This window comes from Lotus japonicus, chromosome 4 (assembly GCF_012489685.1).
Source record: "Lotus japonicus ecotype B-129 chromosome 4, LjGifu_v1.2".
NCBI lineage: Eukaryota > Viridiplantae > Streptophyta > Magnoliopsida > Fabales > Fabaceae > Lotus > Lotus japonicus.
The window spans coordinates 44650119-44672924 of NC_080044.1; the positions used below are offsets into that span (position 1 = coordinate 44650119).

A 22806-nucleotide genomic window follows, 5' to 3' on the forward strand; every position below is an offset into this window, starting at 1 on the left:
CTTTCCGTATTATATTTTGATGACTACGGAAAGGTATTTTCCGTATTTAACTCTGACAGGATTCCCCCTTTTTCCACCATTACTCCTCCCTCACCAACCTTCACCAACCCCTCACCAGCCCCCCTGAACCTCCTCAATGCCTCCAGACCACCCTCTCTCTCACCCTCTCCTACCTCACTTTCATTCCCAAGCTCTCCACCACCATCCACTCCTTCATTTCCCAAGCTCTCCACCACTACAACAAGTGTTGTAGTAGAGGTAAGTCTATGTGTTTATTTGTTGTTATTTTGTAGGATTAAGTAGTGGAAGTAGTTAGATTAAGTAGTTTAAGTAGTTAGATTAAGTAGTTTAAGTAGTTAGAAGGATGGGTTTTTGAATTCTGAGTCGTGATATAATACGGATTGTTATCTTCCGTATTGAATATGGAAAGGTACTTTCCGTATTCAGTATGGAAAGTAACAATCCGTATTCGGTATGGAAAGTATATTTCCGTATTGAGTATGGAATGTAACTTTCCGTATTCTCTTCCAGGGATGACAGATTCATTTTTCTTTGGTGAGTCACAATTGATTGAAGCTGGATTTCACAATGGTCAACCTGAAGAGGCCACTACAGAGGTGCCACCACCAGCATTTGTGCCCCCGTGTATAAGTATAGATGTCTCGCATTTATTTGCAACTGATCAGGTATTCTTTGAACATATTTTTGCATTGTTTTGAGAGTGTAATATATCAATTCTTATTATGTCTTGATCACCCTTGTAATCAATTCTTATTATTATAACAGATTTTCCCTACCCGTGATGATCTTATCAATTGGGTTCATGGAATTGCGATTGAAAATGGATATGTTACGTTGATCACAAAGTCAGATTATGGTGGGAATGGAAGCAGAAAAGCTTATGTTATGTTGGGGTGCGAGAAGCATGGTAAATATGTTCCTTATAGAGACCCTGACCTTGTTGAAGGGACGAGATCACAAAAGACAGGTTGTCCTTTTAGACTAAAAGGACGACCTAGGAAAAATGGCATAGATAGAGATTGGCGGCTAAAGGTGATGGAAGGTATACACAACCATGAACCAGCTAGGTCACTACTTGGGCACAATTTTGTTGGTCGTCTAAAACCCGGAGAGAAGGAGCAAGTGGGAAAAATGACAAGGAGTTGGGTTCCACCGAGAAAGATGTTGTTGACTTTGAAGGAAAACAATCCTTCAAACTTGACTACCATATCTCAGATTTATGGTGTTTGCAAGAGGTTAAGAAAATCCCTCCGCGGGGGATTGACAGAAATGCAACACTTGTTGAAGAAGTTGGACGGTGACAAGTATGTCCACTTTGAAAGACATGAGCCTGGATCGGAAGTCATTAGGGATGTATTTTGGGCTCATCCAAATGCTATCAAACTGTTCAACACATTTCCATATGTAGTGATTATGGATTGCACATACAAGACAAACAAATATGCAATTCCCTTGCTTGAGATTGTTGGACTGACTTCCACAGATAAGACATACTCCATAGCCTTTTGCTACATTGTTAATGAGGGCACAGATGACTACGTTTGGGCACTGGAGTGTATGAGGTGGTACAAATAAAATATCATGAACAAAAAATCACAATTGAATGGAAAATAAAATTCAAACTTACCACTGCACTGAACTCCTCCCTCCTATCATCAGGGATGATGAACCGATGGGACACAGCGCTGTACCACCTCATGTAATCCTCCACAGCCTCTCCCGGATATGTAGCGGGGATCCCCTGAGGGCGGAGGTGCGGCGCAAACTCAGCAAAGGCAGCATCTGCGGTCTCAGCAAGGGACCCAGACGTCTGGATCTCAGAGGGGTGTCGAGGGACATCCTGTATGAAGCCAAACTGGCGCAGAACCCTCTCTGGTAGATGCCGTCGAACAACACGGCCAAATGGCGACCGGATGTAGCCAGAATACATGGCCCTCGGATCCCGTGGTCGATGAGCCCGATGGTCCTCAAATGGGGTCCATATAACGTCATCCACCGTCAGCTCATCGAGCATGACTCGCCTCTCATCAAGGCCTGCATGCCCGACCCGGGACATAGCCCACCGCCGCGCCCTAGGCTGGTCCTGCGAGTACTCCGGATCCGCCCTACGGATAATGACGCGGTCAGAAAGGTACTCGTAGACCCATCCTAGCAGGAGCGAGCTAAAACCTCCCATCTGGGCCGTCCCCCTCCTGGACGCTCGACTAAGCTGGTCGTATAGCGTAGCAAGCGCAATCGCGCCCCACGCGTACTCGCACACTCGACCAAGATCCTCCAACATCCCTATCCAGTAGACGGTCGTATGGTAGCCTCCGCTCTTGCTAGCAAAGAGCGTGGCGCCTAGCTGGTTCACCAGCCAAATCCGTGCAGCGTCCTCATATCGGTGCTCTACAATGAAGTGAATTAAGTTAATAGTTTATAACAATACAATAATAATAGATACAAAGACAATACAATAATAATTAAGACATACCCGCCAACGCAGCCTCATACCGGGTCTGCAAGACCCCAAAGCGAATAGTCTGGGACCTATTCGTATCAAACTCAGCCTCATAAATACCAACAGATCCTCCCATCAACTGAGCACAGAGCGCTGCACACTCGTCCCTCTCCCCCCTCCCAGGCGTATAGAACCTCGACCCCATGGGGAGATGGAGAAGAGCCGACACGTCGTCCAAGGTGATAGTCATCTCCCCGAACGACATGTGGAAGCTACTAGTCTCCTCATGCCATCGCTCCACAAGGGCCAAAATAAGGCCTGCATCTGTCACCGGGTAGCTGCAATAGGGTAGCTGATGAAGACCCGTCTGCTCAATCAACTCTCGAACCCGCCTGTGACTGTCTGAATCACCATCACAAGCAAGGTTCCAAACCTTCCCCCCAGCTGTGGCCACCTTCAACTGTCGACGGTCCACATACCGCTCGTCTGTGCGTAGGAGTGCATGCCACGCCCAGGGAGCCTTGTGATCAGCATAATGGGTGAGGAGCGATAGCTCAACAGGCCCCCCCGGAAACGACGGCAACCTCTGGATCAGGTCCTCCTCGCCACCCTGTGCCCCCTGCTCCCCCTGCTCTGGCGGCAGGACATCAGCATCAACAGTAGGCGGAGGAATACTATCCTCGTCAGATCCTCCCATGCCGGATGAGGCCTCGCCTGATGACTTCTCGCCGGAAGACTCCTCGCCTGAGGACTCCTCGCCTGAGGACTCCTCGCCTGATGACTCAACCATGGGAGAGGGCGGAGAAACAACTGTAGGTATCTCAACCGTGGGAGACGGCGGATAATCAACCAGAGGAACCTCAATCATGGGAGACGGCGGAGAAACAACTGGAGCTGAAGCCTCCACCGCCTGAGAGGTTGCAGCATGATCGCCGCGCCGGCTAGAAGCATGTAACCGCCGGTGTCTATCCTCAGTAGCCCCGACATCCTCACTAGAAGCATGAGACCTCTTTCTGTTCTTCATTCTCACTATATATTCAGAGCAAACATTCACTATATATACCATTTCAGCCATAGACAGAAACATGATGCAAGCAAATGGAAAATTCCTAGAATTTTATAAGTACATAGATGATAATCGGATCTTCTGTGGATTATGCATGCTTGGATCAACTTTTATTTTCCTAATAATCAATTATGGCATCTAGAAACTACTCACAAATGCTTTGGAAACCTTCTATAATTGATTCTGAACCCAGAATCAATTATAAGTGTTGGGTTTGGTTCTGAGATGAATACGGAAAACGTTTTTCCGTATTCAATACGGAAAACCATGTTCCATACTGAATACGGAAAACCATTTTCCATATTCAATACGGAAACCTGTGATCCGTATTTACCCAGAAACACCATTAACGACAATGAGCTATCGGCCCTAAACCCAAACCACATTCAAGACATTTCAGCCAACAATACCTCTACACAAGCAACAATCGACTACCCTAGGGTTCAATGATTAACATAATTTCAAGTTAAATGGGGAAAATCCAAAAATCCTTACCTCTAGGTTTCAATTCTGAGAATGGGGTTGTGAAGAGCTTTGATGGAGATGATGGAACCTTTCAAGTACACGGTTCAAGCAAGGGGAGCGACAGAGATCGAAGGTTGAAGAGGGGAGAAGAGCTTGGCAAAATACGGAATGAAGTTTGAAATGGGTTTGAATAAACCCTTGCCGGTTTACATACTAATATAATACGGATATAAGACTTCCGTATTGAATACGGAAATGTTGCTTCCGTATTCTATTAAAGGGGGGCGTTCCAGTAATTTCCCCACTTTAAGTGGGGCGGGGAGCCCCATAGGGGGGCCCCAAACCCAACTCCCACAAAAAGGTCATGTGCTGTGTTGGATTTTCCAAAATGCCACTTATATACAATCCTATCGTATGTGAGGATTAAATTCTAGTTGTGCCAATTGCAACTCATGTTGAGAGAGAGGTACTATGCAGTGCAGTGATATCTACAGAAATAAAAACATTAGGATTGTTGTGGGGATGCGTTGAATTTGGTTACATTAGGCGACACGTAATCATATCAAAATCTGATTCTATGACGGTTATATTCGTTATTTAATTTGGGGCGTTAATGGAAATTAATTGAGATTGAATGGTCATTCTTTGTGAGCTGGAATATATTAATGATGTTCTTTATATTAATTTCATGAACAAATATACCAAAAACTAAATGGAATATGATTTGGTTAATCCATAGCCGACCGTAGCGACTAATTCTATCATCCTGAATACTTGCACTAAATGTTAAACGGCCGAACAAAAAATATACTTTATTCTCATGGACGCTGATCAAACTCCTGACCTTATAATTACAGGAAAAATAATAATTCATTTTTAAGTGAATCGGTAGCATATGATTGATTATTTCATCTCAATTAATTTTCTTCTTCTTCTTCTTCTTCTTCTTCTTCTTCTTCTTCTTCTTCTTCTTCTTCTTCTTCTTCTTCTTCTTCTTCTTCTTCTTCTTATGAGGAGAAGCTTTTTTTAAATAAAATTTGAAATTCTTTAATTGGAAAGATCAGACATAACTACATCCAATATGTGAGGACAGACACATTTCCCTTCCAAATTGAATTATGACAATAACATAGCTGTAACATGTGCTAAACTGTTGTGTTGTCTATAAATGTGGACAAAGAGAGGATAGCAGCTTCCTCCTCAAGGAGATGCTATCATCAGTTATGTGTTTACTATCAAGGTAGAGCTTCTCATATCCTCTAGTAACAATGCAAATTGATTCCATGTGAAGACTAGAGAAACCAAATTGGAAAGCTAGTTTTGTTGGGGGAGACAGGGGAGCCCATGGGCCGAGGAGTAAGACACTAAGAGATATCGACGCCACATTTTAACCCAAAACCGTAAGGCATTAGGTTTATGGGTCACATCTCTTATAAAGTTTTCTCCTCACACACACTTAACCAATGTGGAACTCTAACTTCGCACTTTAATTCTCAATAATCTCCCCCTCAAATGTGAAATCACCTCCACATTATCATGGCCCCCTCCACGGAAGCATATCCACCCTTGTACCGGCGTTCGTCAACGGAACCCGCCGCCTAGCCACACTACTATGAAGACTTCCGATACAAGGAGCCGTTACCATGGTCCCACGAACCATCGGTTCTGATACCATTTATTGGGGGAGATAGGGGAGCCAATGGGCCGAGTAGCAAGACACCAAGAGATATCGACGCCACATATTAACCCAAAACCTTAAGGCATTATGTTTATGGGTCACGTCTCTTATAAAGTCTTCTCCTCATCCACACCTAACCAATGTGGGACTCCAACTCCGCACTTGAATTCTCAACATGAGAGTCCACCTTAGAGTTAGTGCTTCAGTAGTATAGGTATCAACTCTCATCTTAGCTCAGCTAGATCAGCCATAGAGATGCACCCCTCATGGATCTTGACTGCACATCCAAACCCAATAAAATCCCCTTTAAAGCTAGCATCCACATTAAGTTTTAGAGTGCCTATAGGAGGAGACAAATTTCGATCTCTTTGTGTGTCTCTGTTGGATTTACCTTCAGAATTGTGATGGATAAATTCCTTATCAATGTAAGTCGCAACCTAAATGGTTCTAATAGGACATGTCAACCTTCTTGAGAAGCAAACTTCATTCATAGATTTCCATATAGACTACAACAAGTGGCAGAGTAGAGACACATGATTAGTGTTTTTGTTACAAATTAACTCCTGAAACCAATATGTGATCTCAATACCAGAGATAATCTAGGAAGACATGTTAATTGTATCATTGACAGAGTGGATTTCAACTTCCCTTATCTTGCTACTTTCTTTTAGTCCTCCCACTGCGTTGATGGGTCTGTGTCACCTGCAACAGTTGGTTTCTGTCTGATTGAAATCTAGTAGTAGATAGGTTTGTTTAGGACATCATTTCCCGACCGTATTCATGACAACAATTGCTTTTCATAGTCCAAAGCTTGTGTGTGCTTTTGTTTTGAACTCTTTTCTCCAACTAGGAGTTGTCAAATAATAGATTGGGAGCTTCATGTATGTCGAGTTCTAAACGGATACGTGCGCAAGATAGGAAAGTCTATGTATCTCTCGCTTTCTCATCTCCTGTTCAATTGTTTTTTCTTCCTAAATCCTACACCTTATTGAATCTCGTCGTAATCGTCGCTGGGGGAATGGTATTTGCCCATAAGAGCTATAGGGGCGAGGTGCTTGGATTAGCATGTCAAAATCACCAACTTTCATAGTTCCACCTCCGAAAAGAAAGGGTCGAGAGTGCCCTTCTATCTTGAATTACATAATTTTCAAAGCCTCATCTTTCTTAACGTTCATTCATAATGACACTTTGAAAGAGAATGCATGTTCTGATGCTTGCAGGGTGAGAATCTACTTCCCCTTCAACAAGAAGGAGTACTAAACCAGATCACTCTAGCAAAATCACATTCGAGGAACAAGTGTTGTAAAGACTTAGTGTTGTACTATGTGAGACCCAAGTTTTTAAGCTTAGAATAAATTAATTAAATTCATATTCACGATTAGGTTTCGATGTATCGTGACGGAAACCTGAACAAGTGTTTACCAAATGGACTAAATTTATGAAGGAGAAAGTTCAGGAAAAGACTAAGAATAGTATTAAAGTCGATATAAGTTATAACGCGAGTCTTATACACTTACGCCTAGGGCAAGAGCGTTAGTAAACGATTAATTTACCCTTAAAGCACTATAGGTACTAATTCCAAAAATCTTCAGAGAAATGTTAGAATTTCTCTTAATCTTTTCCATGACAAGCGTTTCGATACGAAACCCTGAGATATACGAACGTCCGATTCCAATTCTCGGAGGTTTGCCGAAACTAAATCCCTGATAACTCAAGAAACTTAAAATAAACGGTCGATGAAGACTTTTTCTATTCGGAGCTTCAAACGAAGATTCCACACGCATACACATATTTCTTTCGAGGTTTCTAATCTTTCTTCAGAAAGAAGTTTTCTCATCCGACATCAACTGCAAAAAGTAACTTTTCGGGTTAAATCGATTCACACCGACTTTGAATCGTTTGATTTAATTCCAAGAAACCTATTCTGAGTTTTGGAATTCTGTCGCCAGAATCTATCTTAGAATTAACAGAGGAACGCGCAGGAAAAATCAGAATCGCGAAATTTTCATTTTTCCGCATTTTCCATAAACTATAAATAGCTTGAAAAAAAATCAAAAAAAATCCCACACCACCATAGCCAAACCCGCGAGCTTGAGGAAGGAAGGGGAGGAAGAGATTTTCGCCGTTTCTTGCCTGATGGTTGCACCGTTCGTTGCTACGCGTAGACCTCGAGGTATAGATGCTATTCCTTACTTCTGATCGTCAATTCTGTCGCTTTTCTCTATGTCTTCCTGTGCTCAAAGTTTTGAGCTTTTTGTAAAACTGTCCAAATAACTTGATTCCAGTGTCTAAACTTATTGCCTACATGCCCAAGAGCATGAATATCCGGTTGTTTTCTGCTGAATCTCGCCGAATTTCCGCCGAGTTTCAATTCTGCTCAAAAAACCCATTTTTGGCCAAAGCTTCGTTCTTTGGATTAAAAACTCTTGACTGAGCTTAGTGTCAGTAGGATTAGTTGTTATAAATGTCGTTAGGAACACGCTCATCGAATTTATTTCTCAAAATTCCGACTTTGAGTTTTCAGGCTAAAAACACTGACCAAAATACCCCCGTGTTAGTTTTCGACCCGATAATTTTTCTGAGAATTTCCCTGGCCTAGATATCGCCTAAGAATACCTAGGAATTAAATTAGATCGAAGAAAAAGTTCGAGAAACCCTATTTTGATAGTGGCCGAAACTTATTTGGTAGGGTACCGTGTCCAAAAATAATTTTTTGGTCTGTATGACCTGAGTTATAGCGTAGCTCTCTCCGTTGTCGAAATTTTGGCTTTGGTTTCGTGTCATTCTGAGTTCTGTAGCTCGAGTTATGGATGTTTTAGCGAATAAAGTGTTTTTGTACAAAACTTGAATCGAGTCAAAACTCATCCATTCGGGGAAAGCCCTTCCATTCGTGCCTAAATGTTGTTCTCAGAAGCTTCTTGAGCTTTGTCTAATGTTAGTTAGTATTGTTTCGATTGTACCGACTTATTTTGATTGATTTTTGCTTGTTTGCTCTAAGGTTTGTTTGTGGAAACCTTGGACTTGACTGAGCAAGCTTGTGAGCGTGACTTATACCGTGATTCTGAAGGAACTAGAGGTGAGGGCAACTTACCTTGCTAGCTAATGTTTTAGGTGTCGACGAATTCGACTTGATTTATTATTTATGCACTTGATTGTTATTGATTGGGAAATGTGTTCTGAGGCTTCGGCTGACAATGATGATCATTTATCGCTGGAATTGTTTTTGATATTGATTCACATGCTATGTGCTAAATGGTTAATCTAGGATGTGTTGATATATGTGCCATGACTGTTTGATTGTGTTACTTTGATTATGAAATTACACATATATCTGTTGTACGTCAGAGAGGATAACAGGCAGTTATGCCAAATTTATCATGAGATTTTGGAAAAGTTTGACGGGACGAACGGAGGTTCGGGCCTTGTTATTGTTTTAGTGGATCGAGACATTCTCTGGGAATTACTTGGGATGATGGGATCTTTTAAACTTATAAGATTAAAGATAAACCTAAATGGAAACTATTTTACAAGGAAAATTCATAATACATTAAACAACATCTGAACCCTTTAAATAATGATAACAATGTCAGATGAAAGCTTAGAACTTGGATGTTAGTTTTGGAAAATGAGAAGTGTCGCCGAATCCAAGTTTTGGGGGAACTAATGAGTTTCTGAGTATGTTGGTACTCTTCGCTCGATGAGCAGTTTGTTGTTTGGCTATCTAAAGGATAAGCCGGGGAACTATAAGTTTCCAAGTACATTGGTACTCCTTCGCTCTTTGAGCAGTTTATTTAGCCATCCAAAGGATGAACCGGGAAGCTTCACTGAGGCGTGAGACTTCGTGAAAGCATGGAACTTCACTGAAGCGTGAGACTTCGTGAAAGCAGAAACTTCACTAATGCGGGAGACCTTGTGGAGACGGGAACCTTCGCTAAAGCGGGAGACTTTGCGGAGGCGTGAAACTTCACTGAAGCGTGAGACTTCGTGAAGGTGTGGGACTTCATTGAAGCGGGAGACTTCGTGAATGCGTGAAACTTCACTGAAGCGTGAGACTTCGTGAATGTGTGAGATTTCACTGAAGCGTGAGACTTCGTGAAAGTGTAAGACTCCATTGAAGCGTGAGACTTCATGGAAGCGTGAGATTTCATCGTCGTTTACCCTAGGGAAAACGACAGGGAACATTTGTTTAGTTAGACACTTGTGCGTTGGGAGGACGATACATTGTTTGACTAACCTTATCACCTAACTTCATATGTTGAGATTTTGATGATTTGATATTGGTGAACATTGTTATGTTATTTGTTGAATTGTTGAGATATTGAATATTGTGTTGTTACTAGAGATTCGATAACATGTCATGTATATACCTTAGTGTAGGCAATGCAGAACTTATATGTATATATACAACATATATATATATACCCCCTTATTCTTCACATGTTGCTTGTATTATCTATCATATTCTGTGAGTTGACCCTCGCTCCTTGGCTTTGTGTTCATGTTTGTGTTTGGGCGGTCGGCCTGCTGCCAGACGCTCAACAGCTGATTCGTGATGGTTCGTCGTTCGGGGAGGACCCGGAGCGAAATGACTACTACTGAGCCTTCGACGTGGACCCGAACTTCATGCAGGATCGGATGAGGGTCGATGTTAGGGGTGTAGTATATTGGGTTTCGTTATCATAGCTCTGATTTTCATTTCTTATTTTGGGGAAGGGTAGGTCCCCGACTATTAGCTTTTTGTGTGGTTCTCTTCCATGAGGATCACAGGGAGTTGTCGGACGTAGGAGGTCCTTTGGAGGCCGTTTTGGGCTGACTTACTTTCTTGGAGGACTGTATTTATAAAACTTATGACTCTGGCTATGGGTCGCACTTGTTTGCCGTTGGGCAATACTTTTAGTTACTTAATGTTACTTTCCGTCACTTGAGGACACTCGTGACGATGCTTTTGGTTACAGCGAGGGCTGTGCTTTTATAGTATATTAGTCGCTGTTAATCGCAAATGGGTTGAGTCTTTATTTCGACAAGTCTTTTTATTTAAAAAAAGAAAACGAAAAAAAAATATCTGCTTTTCCGCTCTATTTTATTTTTGAGTTACTAAAGTGATACCCGAAAATCGGGGTGTTACATACTAAATACTAAACCAGATCACTCTAGCAAAATCACATTCGAGGAACAAGTGTTGTAAAGACTTAGTATAGTTATGACACAAATGACAACATACATCTAAGGTCTTACGATCCTTTTTAAATTGTCACTTTGTAGCTGGATCCAATTAACTAATCTCCAAATTAAGAGCTTTATTTTATTAGGGACTTCTACATTTCACGGAAACATTCATTACAAGAAATTATAGACACTATTTATATTATTGGCCAATGAAAAGCTTACCAACCCATTGAATTAACTTATTGCACCAATAAAATTATTAAAATGTTAAGTGAGTAATTACGCCTTTTGGACAACCATGTAAACAACACCTAGTGTATCTAAATTTTGTAATTTTTATTAAGAACATTTCTTTCTTTTGCAAATATTATTAACATGTTTAGTTATACTATGAAATGTTTTAGAATCATTTTTTTTAAAATAATATGTATTAAGTTTTTAGTCTTAAATTTTATGTAAATTGTAAAGAGTAATGATATATACACACCTCATTTTTAAAACACTTCATTTCCACCTCTTTTTGTTTCTATCTCTCTCTTCTTACTATCTATCACATCTCATACTTTCTCTCCCTTATTTTTTCTTTTCTTCCTATCTCTCTCATCATTCCACCTCACACACCTCAAAAGAGAGGTGTGTGAGTAACATTATTCAATTGTAAATTGTAAACGTGGTGTATGTTAAAATATCGAATTTGGAGGGTTGAAGTCAACAGTTCCTAAATTCACGCAACCAACGAATTTTTGCCGATCATACAATGTAAGACATCTCTACCATTTGATTTTGGTGTAAAATATAAACCACTTTCCAAAGATGATGTCTATGTGGCTTTCTGGCTCAGTGACACGTTGCAACCTACATGCTCTTCATTGCTCAATAATCCTCAATCCTGAATTGGAAAGAAACCTTGAGCCTTAACGAGATCACATGGTTCTGCAACTGCAGCTAGATTTACGGAAACGCCAATGCTCTTTCTCTTTCCATCCGGAAACGTCGGTGTTAATTTTATTTCTCTATTTTTCAAATGATTTATTTTGAAAATTGTATTTTTCAAATGATATGAGGTTTTAATAACTTAATAGTTAATATACAAAATTCTAGCATTTAAAATGTATCATTCTAATAATAATATGTACTGATATCCGAGCATATAAAAAAAATGTACTGTTTTCCGATGTAACAAAAAAAAAATATGTACTTGGTTAATTTTCTTGAAAGTTTTATATTAACAATCAGGTTATTAATTATTTTTTTCAGTCCTTTAATTTTATTTAAAGTAACTTTACTCTTCAAGTTTAAATTACAATTATGATTTTTATGATTGTTTACAATTAAGTTATTTGACACTGAAGCACTAAAAAAGAAGAAAGTTCAAAAAAAAAAAAGAAGTTATTTGACATTGACATGAAACCCGTTTTGTTGATGGAGTAGCTCCCCTCGTGATGGGAGGAGGTTCCAATTGTAGAATAGTGTTATTTTATTCCATGTTAATAAATATTAAATAAAATTATTAGCTATTATTATAGTATTCAAAATAGAATCACAAGATTATCAGATAGATTCAATGATTACAGATAAAGAATTAGGATGATAACATTATAACAACTGAAAGGAAAAGAGTAACTATCAACCGGATTCAAGGTATAATTAGAGGTGATAAAGAATTGAAAAGGGGTGAAGCCTCCACATGTGCATGATTGTGCACCTTGGTTGGGTGGCCTTACTTTGTTCTTATCCTTCTTTGCCTATCCTTAAGTCGGATTGGATATCATTACTTAATCCAATTTTTTGTCCTTATCCATGTCACAAATCTTCCATGTCTCCTTATCTGGCTTTGAGCCTCTGCGCCTCCATCTATCATTGTCCAAGCCTTACTAGCTTCATTTGCAATCAAAACATAGAAAAAAGCCAAACTCTGGAGGAACAACATATGGAACCTTGTACTATGGTTGTTTAGCTTACAGTAAAATTCTCCTTCATTCCATTTGTTTCTTTTTCATTATCTCTGTTTGAAGCTGGAATCTTTCATGTATTCAATCATTTGTGCATGATTTTGGTTAAAGGAAGGAGCAGCAGCTTTTAAACTTCACACCCACATTTTGATATTTTTTACCAAGCTCTTTCTTCCATTTTTTATTATTATTAGAATCAAGCTGAAATTGTATATTTTGTTTTATTCGATTTGATTTAAAACAGGCCGCAACATTTGACCTTAGTCCTTTGTGATAACTTCAAATTGGCATTTTATGAAAAAAAATCCCTCATCTGAGGAGAAAATATGTAAGGATGGGATACCGAAAGGAGAGACGTGGAAAAATGAAGACTAAGAGCATGCTCCAAAATCACTTCAATCCGAACATCATTGTCATTTATAATAAGATGCATAGATCTTGTACTACATGTATAGATTTTATATTTATCAGGTGAGCAGAAAATAACTTTGTGATTTCAGCGCCTCCAACTTTGAAATACCCTCAACATCCAAACTGTACACATCATATATTGGTCTTCATCAATGTAGTAATCTTGGGAATTTGAATAGATGCATGTGAAAGTGTGAAACTGAAACATAATTGAGGCACAAACCCTTGAGGTAAACTTCTTTTTTTATACTTCGGAAGATTAACAGAAAAAATGAACTAACTAAACCCAATAACGTCCTTGAACAGAAGGACTTCAAACTCCAGGGAGGGATTCAATGTATGAAAAGACCCTCTCTTCGCCAACCAATCCGCTACCATGTTCACATCCTGACATCACCAAGAAAGCTCTACTCGCCAGTTCCTTGACAGCAACGTTAATTTTCTTCTTTTTTCTTAAAAAAAAGATGAATTAAGAGAAGGGGAATAAACAAATTATCCCTCTGAAGTTTGAGTCACGTGCAAATTAGTCCCTAACAATTTACCTTATATTAGGATCACAATCCATTAATTTAAGACCATTAAAAGTTTCAAGATGGGCAAATGGAGCAAAAATGATACAATATCTGCAATTTGATTCCCTGTTACCCAAAATGATACAATATCTGCAATGTGATTCCCTGTTACCCAAAATGATGCTATAGCTTAATCATCAGCAAAATATCTCTCTTCAGCATCAATATTGGCCTCCCTCTGCCAATGATCGTCAAGGGTCTCATCATTATCTATTTTAGCGTAATCTAGGTATTCATGGTCTTCCCCTAATAGAAACTTCTGCTGCATAATGTACGCGAATTGATTCATCCGGTCCTCCAGCTCTTCTGAAGATAAAGTTGATTCCTGACTCTCGCTAGCTGAACCAGATGGGGCATTATCAGTTACATCTGGCTGATTCATATCCCTCTGTCAGTAACAAAAAAAATTATCACTCAAATTGCCTATGCCCAGAAGATGAGGAACAGTGGATCCAAAAACAACATAGTTTTAGTAATAATCGAACTGATTAACACAGACAATCAAGCCAAAGAGATCATAATAATAAAACAAGCATTTGATCCGAAAAATAACTTCTGAGTTTTGAAGACAGCACAGGTTCAGTGCTTGATCACACTATAATCACTGTGAGAAAAAATGTCGGTAGTGACCATAATAGCAAATACAGAAGGAATTATTATACACAAGATTTTACACATTGAGATACCATCTTACATGTCATTGATTAGTCCACGCAAGCTACAAAGAGCGTTGCATCAAATCTAGAAGAAAGCTCATGATGTGGATTCCAAATTGTCATTTGTAGTTGGGATTATATAACAGATTTGACTACGTCAGGACTAAAATAGTATGCAGTTCAGTTGAATTATTTATCAAATGGTCAATTCTCTTATACTGCAAGCACACAGAGAATAGGAGAGAATTCTCCTTCCAAGGGTTTTCCCTTTTACAACTGAGTCACTGCTTTGTTTTTCCAAGCTAACACATCTGAATGCGCCTTATACCCTTTCGACTGTAAGAAGTCCCACTGGCCACTGCCTTTCTAACCATAACCACGTAACTAATTTTATATCCGCTTTGCAACTAATTCTTTAACCGCCTAACTTATTCTATATCTACATTTCTCCCTTGCGCACCCCTCTCAGAGTAGTAGGTGGCCCAGCCCAGTACCACTTTGATTAGGACTGAATGACATCTGGCTTATATGGGGCTAGGGAAGCCCATCGAGCTGATCCACCGGTTACTATTACACAGGCCCCTTCTTCCAAACCTCTGGATCAAGGCTGAAATGAACCCCTCCTATGATAAATCAAGGCTTTGTTTGATTGAGGAGAGAAAGATAGAAAAGAGAAGGAGAGAAGAGAGCAAATGAGTAGAGAGAAAGAAGTGAGAAATAGAATAAATTGTGTAGGTTGTTTGGTATGATAGAAAATGAAGAGAAAGAATGACATGGATTTTCTCTCCCTTTGTTTGGTTGTATAGAGAATGAGAAGAGAGCAAATTACTTCTGCGTAAAAAGACATTCCAACTCCTTAATATATAAATAATTAATATACTGTTACACAAATAGTGTGAAGGAAAGTGGGAAACTTAAAAAGTAAAATTGGACCCTGTCCATTATCTTCACAACTTTGAGAAGAGATGATAAAGGTAAAAATAAAATGATGTGCTCTGAGATCTATCTTCTCATGTGTCTCAATAAAACCAAACGAGGGAAGATAGAAGATCTCTCTCCCCTTTCTCTCTTCAGTGTCTCTCTCTACAATAAATCTATTATAACATACAGGGCACAAGTGTTTCTTTCTTCAATGAACAAATCAGAGCACACCCGTACCATCCTGTTAGACCTCCAAATAGGATGTACTAGGAGAAATAGAATCTGGCCCAATTCATATGGGCTCGTATCTGTTGGTGCGACTATGTAAAGGGGAGAGTAAGTTAAGGCAGTTATACTGCTGTAAATAGGAAAGTAGCGGGAAAAGAGTAAGTTGTGGGAAATTAAGAGAAAGTTAGGAGAGACACTCTCGAAAGTCCTGGGCCATTGTACTCTGTAAATCATTTCTCTATCTATTCCCTTAGAATTCACTGTACCAGATAGAGGTATACTGTAATAATGATTCTCCATATTCTTTCTATCTATTTCCTTTTGCTGGTCAAGTACCTAATACATCCATGCTAATAAAAGCTAACTGCTTCTTAGAGGGATTGATATGAATATTTCTGCCCTAGCTGTCCAGCCCAAGGGGTTGCGACCATCAAAAGTGGGCAACTTAAACCCTCTTTACCAAATATTGTGATGCTTCATAGCCACTTAAAGCCACCACCTCTAAATTCTCCCCAACTGCTTGACTGAATGTGGAGCCACTTTGTTCCCAGAAAGCTGTTCATCCATCCCTTCATCCAGAGGAACAATATCTTGTTGTGGCATCCATCATTCCAGAAGTTTAATCCCTACAGTTCCCTTTATTTGCACCCTTCTTGACCTCAGATAACTGCTACTCATGATTTCAGGCCATTTTCTTCATGATTTCAACTAATTGCTCAAAGAGTCAAAGGTTTCAACTCAGATTCAATTTTCCCCAACCAGGGAGTCCAGAAGGTCTGAGCAATATGTTTCCGACTCACAAATAAGAACAAGGAAAACATATGGAAGATAGAAGAAAAAGGAACAACTCAACTATTGAGGACTGCCAACACAGCTGAGAAAAGGAGAGAAATAGAGAATTTCCTCTTTAAATAAGGGTTCCCCTTTAAGAGCCGAGTCTCTGGTTTCTTTTTCTTTTCCCAAACTTACAAATAAGAATTTCCCACCCTGGTAACCCGTCTACTATTTGAGAGGAGCCTTCCTGTTCCAACTATAACCACATAACTTCTATAAATCCTTTTGGAAATGTCAGAGAATATAACTGTAAAATGCAAAGATAATTGCTGCTTGGCACAAGCATGGAGATTAATTGACATCCTTAGTATTTATGGAGACCAAGGCAAAATCAGTTTTTGGGAATGAGATAATCTCTTGAAGAGCAAAGGTGAAGCAGGATTTCAATTCAAAGAAAAATTAGAATATGCAGAAGTAGTATTCATTCTAAATCTGGTGTAACCAATTTAGGCATACATTAAAGGGTTCAATTACCTACTATAAGCAACACTTCAACTAATTTCAATTTCACTCGTCACAAGCAGAAACTGTCCCAAAGAGAGAAAGAAAGGAAAAGTGTACAGAACGGCCGTGGCTTCTACGTCAAGCACAACACATTGATCTAAGATCTATATAACATGAATTCAATAAACTAAATTTGCATATCTAAATCTGTAGATAAACTGAAAGAAGATGATAAATTTACCACGTTAAGTTATAAAATATCTTAAACAAGGTCAGCAGGAGATGAAACATTAACATATTACATATATACTTTCAAGAGAATAAGACTCAGCAGTTGAAATATTATGATAATAATTATACATTAGAGAACGTGAAATTTGTGAGGAGGTAATTCTTTCCCCTAACGTGGCCACGGTACTTGCTCACAGTCAGTTCCACATCTGTCATAGTACCGTGCCGCATTGGTTGTTTTATGGAATTCCGTATTTAGCATTTTAAGTGAATACAAGGTTTTCCCTAAGCCCCTACATCATCATTCATCAATTCATGCTAATTTAAGATTAACTTTCTTGGTTTCAGTAGACGTAAAGAGTCTAACTTTTTGTCATAATGTACAACCTGCTACTTTTTTATAGCTTGGTGCATTAAAGCAGAATTCTCATATTGGAGGTTCATTTCATTCAGCTCAAGACTAGATTTTCTAGTGTCAAATAACTCTAGTAGGTAAATATCTCAATAGATTAATCAATGCCTTGTGAATTTCTTATCCTCCTCTCTCATTCATTACAATTTCTCTCCTCACCACAACAAAATTTACTATTTAAGAAGGAAAAACCAAACTTGCATGATAAAAAAATCACAAAATACCTGAATTGATAGTTCAGAGAGTAGTACCTCTACAGGAAGTGCAGTAACACCACCACTTGTCCTCTCTCCCTCTTCCTCTTCCTCTTCTTCTTCCTCCTCCTCTTCCTCTTCCTCTTCCTCTTCCTCTTCCTCCTCTTCTTGTTGTTGAAATCCTTCATTACCAACCCAATCCCTTTCAGCAACCCCCATCCTCTGCTGCTCCCCTCTAATCTTAGCCACCAGCTCCGCCTCCTCACACCGTCTCAACAGCGTCTCCGACCACCGCTCCCCGGGCCTCGCCATACCCCTCCCACTCTGATCCTGAAACCTCCCCACATACTCATGATGCAAGTAAGGCTCCCTCTCCCTCATCGCCTCCTCGGAGAAGTACCGCCCACCCATCACCAACCTATCCAGGTAAGCACGCCGCCGGTTCTTCACCCTCACCTTGGTCCTCCTCAGCTCCTCCGCCGTCGGACTCATCGCGCTCCGCAGCCGCGTCACGTGCCAATTCACCTCGTAATCGTCCGTCATCGAATCGAAATCGCCCAGCTCCGTGCACGTGAGTTCGGAACCGTAGCGTTCGAGGAAGAGCGCGGCGTCGCGGGAGAGGAGGTCGCGGAGGAGCGTCTTGCGCTGTGAGGGGAGAGTGGTGGTGGATTGGACGGCGCGTGGGAAATAGAGATTGTCTAAAGATGAGAGTCTCTCTGTGATTCTCTCCACCGCTTCGTCATTCATCTTCTTCTTCACCTCCTCCATCAGTGTTGTTGTCTCAGTCTCGTAGTTGAGGGAAAAAATTATAGCAAGTTTTATATATATATATATTTTTTTTTTTTGTCAAAAGCAAGTTTTATATTTAAGGGTTAATCCTCTAATTGGTCCCTGTGGTTGTGTGGCCGTCTGAAATTAGTCCCTCCCGTAAAATCTAAGTCCTCGTGTTTGAAAAAGTGTGTGTAGCAGGTCCTCGCCGGAGGGACTAATTTCCACACACTTTCCAAACACGAGGACTTAGATTTTACGGGAGGGACTAATTTCAGACGGCCACACAACCACAGGGACCAATTAGAGGATTAACCCTATATTTAATTGCTCTCTTATTCTTGTTGGGTCAAGTGTGTTATCGGCCCATTTCATAGGTGTGTTTTTTTTTAACTTCCGAAAGATAAACTACAGTTCTCCAAAGTTGATCTCTGTTCTCCATAGTTGATTCTTGTTCGTTAATCCTTGGATCTCCCCTCTCTAACCCAGAAAACGAGAGTGGTCACTGAACTGTTTGAGGCACTAGTACAAGGTTCTGCCTTTGAAAAAACTAGTACAACGTTTTATGGTCAAACTGTGGTTGAATCGGTAGTGATTAAACAACATTTTTAAGATTATTTACTTTAATATGTAATATACTTACAAAAGATATTAAGAAATTTAAACTAACAAAATTTCAAATTATTATAGTTTGTTCATTTTATATACTTTATATGATGAAAAATAAATAATAAATAGTTTTTTTAAGTCAAAATATAAAATTAGATTCTTACCGGTTCAACCCGGTTTTTATCACCGTTTTAAGAGCTGGGGCTTGGAGACATAAGGGTTGGGTGAGATGAAGGGTGAAAGATCCAGGATTCGAACCCTGAGGAGAGATTAATTTACTAACATCGCTAACAACTAACATTTGCCTATAAAAAAAACAATGTTCTAAACCAACTACTGGCCTGATTTACGGTCCAACCGGCCAGTTCGGTTTCCTAAACATTCTTTTTGAAACGAAATGCATTTATTAAGAAGAAGAAACATGCAATGAAGTCAAAAAATTCAGTCTGAACCAAAGGAAAGACCCCTTATGAAACATCCTCCATCAAAACAAAAGAGCCTAAAGAAACAGAAAGCTTAGCCAGACTATATGTCACAACATACTTGAACGACAGACAAAAGAAAAATCCACGAAATCAAAACTAGAAGCTAAGTCACAGAAGCAAAGTAAGAGGTGCCTCTTGATTCCTGATGGACGCTTCCAAGCCTCGAACAGCTAAGTAAACTGATTCGTGTTATATAAAAATGTATTTTCTTGAATTCTTTTTTTTTTAAAATTTGAATATTTAGGATATGAAATAAAAAAACCAGTTCGAATAACGATCGAGAATTTCAGTTATAAAAAGGGTCATGTGACCATTCACTGTTCCATACTCTATCTGCAAATGTTAACCAAACTCCTCCCTTAACAATGGTGAGAGCTCACTCTAGAGAACCTAAAAACAGCATATCATCAATTACCAGTATCCACAACTTAATAGAGCTAATGAGTATGAGAGACCATATGATGGACCCACTTCAAATTAGGTTCCTACACCATCAGTATGAGGAAATTCATTCTTATAAATTATGGTCATGGTAGGGTTAGTGACTACTGAAACAAAAATTTCCACCTAACTCCAAGAATGCTAAACTTAGCCAGAACCAAAACTAAATAAACTTCAAATAGGCATAAGACGACATAATTTTCCAATGCCCATTACTGAAAAAGATAGAGTACATCAGCGCATGAACGTTAAGCAGAGACCTTTAGTCAATACCCACCCATTTCTGAAATTCCTGAACATGCTCAAACCTTTTGCTTTGTGCTTCTGTTCTAGCATCTGATGCTTTTAAACGCCTATAAAGATTCTTATGAAGTCTAAGGAACTCACTTTTGTACATCCATTTGTCAGTATACATGTTATGGTTTCTCATATGATCAATGACCTCCATCACTCTCTCAAAGTAACCACCACGTAAAAAGTTTAGGAGCAATAACTCATACAAATCTCTATTTCCAACTAAATCGGCACCCTTCATGAGTCTCTTAATGTCTCCCCACACGATAGTGATTTCACGATACATGCCAAGAGAAGAATATCCACACAGCATATAAGCAAAAGTTTGAATTGTGGGTTGAATTTTCATTTTGCCCATTCTTCTATACGCCTTCAGTGCATCCTCTATCATTCCTGCCTTGCAGAAAAAGAAAATGGAAGAATTGAAGTTGTACACCAAAGGTAAAACTGTTTGATCTTCACCTTTCAAAATTTGAGCCAAGGCGACAGCCAAGTCTGATTTACCAACTGAGTATGCTGTTTCTTCACAGATGATGTGCTTGTCAAAAGCATCATCAGACAATTTGTGGTGCAAACTAACCTTTTTCATTTGTTTTAGCAGTGCTTTCGCTTCTCTTTGCATTCCCCCATTCTGATATGCTGACAAGAGTAACATATATGTCTCCCGGCCCATTGGAGACCCAGTAGCCTCTACATCATCCAAAATGTCATGAGCAGACTCAAGCCATCCCATCTGAATGCAAGCACCGATCACATCAGAACACAAACTGGAACCTGCAACTGCATATAGTCCCTCTTGAAGGCTAAGTAAGAGTTTTGAAAGTTCACTAATCTGCCCATCTTTCTTGTAACCACAGATAAACATGACCATAGCTCTGTTACTGAGAGCAAGTTTCCCACCCTTATAAAAGATAAGATTCTGTCTCCCTTCCACTTTAAGGACAGAATCCTTCTGCAGTAGCTCAGGCTCAATATGTATCTTCAACCCGTTCTTAAGGTTAGATGATCCAATGCCAATAAAACAAGGCTTTTGCAAGCGTTTCGTACACTCTTTACTAATATGACAATCACGCAACCTATTCATATCCAAAACAAGCTTAGCAGCAGCATCAATGTCATTAAATTTGAAGTGCAAGCTCAACAAACTATCATAAAACTGGCTATAGTGACGAGCATAAGCAGCCGAAACTCCATCAATATGACCTTTTAGCTCCATCATTTCATCTCTCAAACCATTCATCTCTAGGATCTGCGAAATTAACACAATGGAGTGTGCATCAGCCACCGTCCCAGTCATCGCCATCAATTCAATCAGGCACAGGCCTTTCAAAGACAATTTAAACCTCACACAAGCATCAAGAACAAGGTTAAAGACCACGGTATCCAGCTTAACCATGACAGCAAGGTGAGATTTTTTATCATTCAAGCAATTATAAAAATCACAAACTTGAGACAGATAATTGGATGCTATCTGTGTTCCGATTTCAGTCTTCACAACATGAAAAACCACCAAAGACAATAAATTCATTGGGGGCACACACCCTTTGTTAAGCATCAACCTAAGTATCACAGAAACATGAGATAGCATTTGCAACCTAGCTAGAGACAAAGCAAGCTTAATTAAGCCATCAGATTGAAGCAAACCTGACTTCTCTTCAACAATCTGCAAAGCCAAATCACATGCTTTTCTTATCCAAACATGATCATTTGAATATGAAGACTGAACAATGAGACGGTTCACAAGGTGAACCTCAGGGTACCCATAAAGGGTTCTAAAATCCTGAAAAGATTCCCAAGCTTCATGCACCTGATGACTCCTCAAAGCAGATTTAAGCTTCCCCAATAGAATTTCTTCGGTGGAACGTTCCCATGGTAGTCTTTCACAGTACCCAGAACTGGAAAAATGTTGCAGGAAACCAAAACTGACATGCCCACGAAGAATTGCGAGTAAAGGTGGAGGCTTTTGGACCCAGTGGTTGCGTGAGAGAATGTGTTTGGTGAAAGGGAGCACCATGCCGCCACCATGCCTGTGCTATTTGAGCTTTACCTATTATGCATACAAATGCAATGCAGAGTGAAAAATTTCTACTTGGTGTTCAAGGAGCGAAATTTCGCACAGTTTAGCAAGAAAATGTTGATGAATTTTCGATTTGAAGAGGTGGCGAAGACGAAGCATAACAATTTTCTGACTAGTATTGAATTGAATGCTAAACCCTTGGCCTTGAGCAAAGACTTAATGCCATAACATAGATGAAGAGCAAATGCCAACAAATATTTTTTTTGGTTTTTTTTCATAATTTATCAAAGTTTGATAAAATAAAGAATACGCACAACTAATGAAAATTAAAATTTAAAAGAGTTTAATGGATAAAAACTATCAAAATCTAGCAAATCACAATAAAAACTCATAAAATCATGCATTAATTAAAAATCCGAAAATTCAATAAAAATTAATTATTATACTCTATAAATAAATGTAAAATAAAATAAAATATTTTCTGAAAGTAAAATTAAATAA

The 22806-nt window shown here is 39.4% G+C and overlaps 3 protein-coding genes across 4 annotated transcripts; all 3 read right to left on the reverse strand.

Moving 5' to 3' along the window:
• Positions 1-443: 443 nt before the first annotated feature.
• On the reverse strand, positions 444-4333 carry LOC130712792 (protein MAINTENANCE OF MERISTEMS-like). The gene is made up of 4 exons (XM_057562605.1): positions 4023-4333; positions 2495-3490; positions 1655-2409; positions 444-524 (listed from the first exon to the last, which is right to left on the reverse strand). The coding sequence occupies exons 2-4, from the start codon at positions 3483-3485 to the stop codon at positions 444-446; spliced, it is 1827 nt and encodes a 608-aa protein (XP_057418588.1). The 5' UTR covers positions 3486-3490; positions 4023-4333.
• Positions 4334-13722: 9389 nt separating this feature from the next.
• Positions 13723-18480, reverse strand: LOC130713615 (uncharacterized). Of its 2 annotated transcripts, none has more exons than XM_057563394.1 (2): positions 17749-18480; positions 13723-14159 (listed from the first exon to the last, which is right to left on the reverse strand). In XM_057563394.1, exons 1-2 carry the CDS (start codon positions 18457-18459, stop codon positions 13902-13904), a joined length of 969 nt encoding a protein of 322 aa, XP_057419377.1. In that variant the 5' UTR covers positions 18460-18480; the 3' UTR covers positions 13723-13901. The 2 variants fall into 2 exon arrangements, with proteins under 2 accessions (XP_057419377.1, XP_057419376.1); XM_057563393.1 differs by having other exon boundaries at positions 17722-18480.
• A 1570-nt stretch (positions 18481-20050) lies between these two features.
• Positions 20051-22543, reverse strand: LOC130715239 (pentatricopeptide repeat-containing protein At4g17616). The gene has a single exon (XM_057565317.1). It carries the CDS (start codon positions 22300-22302, stop codon positions 20257-20259), a length of 2046 nt encoding a protein of 681 aa, XP_057421300.1. The 5' UTR covers positions 22303-22543; the 3' UTR covers positions 20051-20256.
• Between the last annotated feature and the right edge of the window lie 263 nt (positions 22544-22806).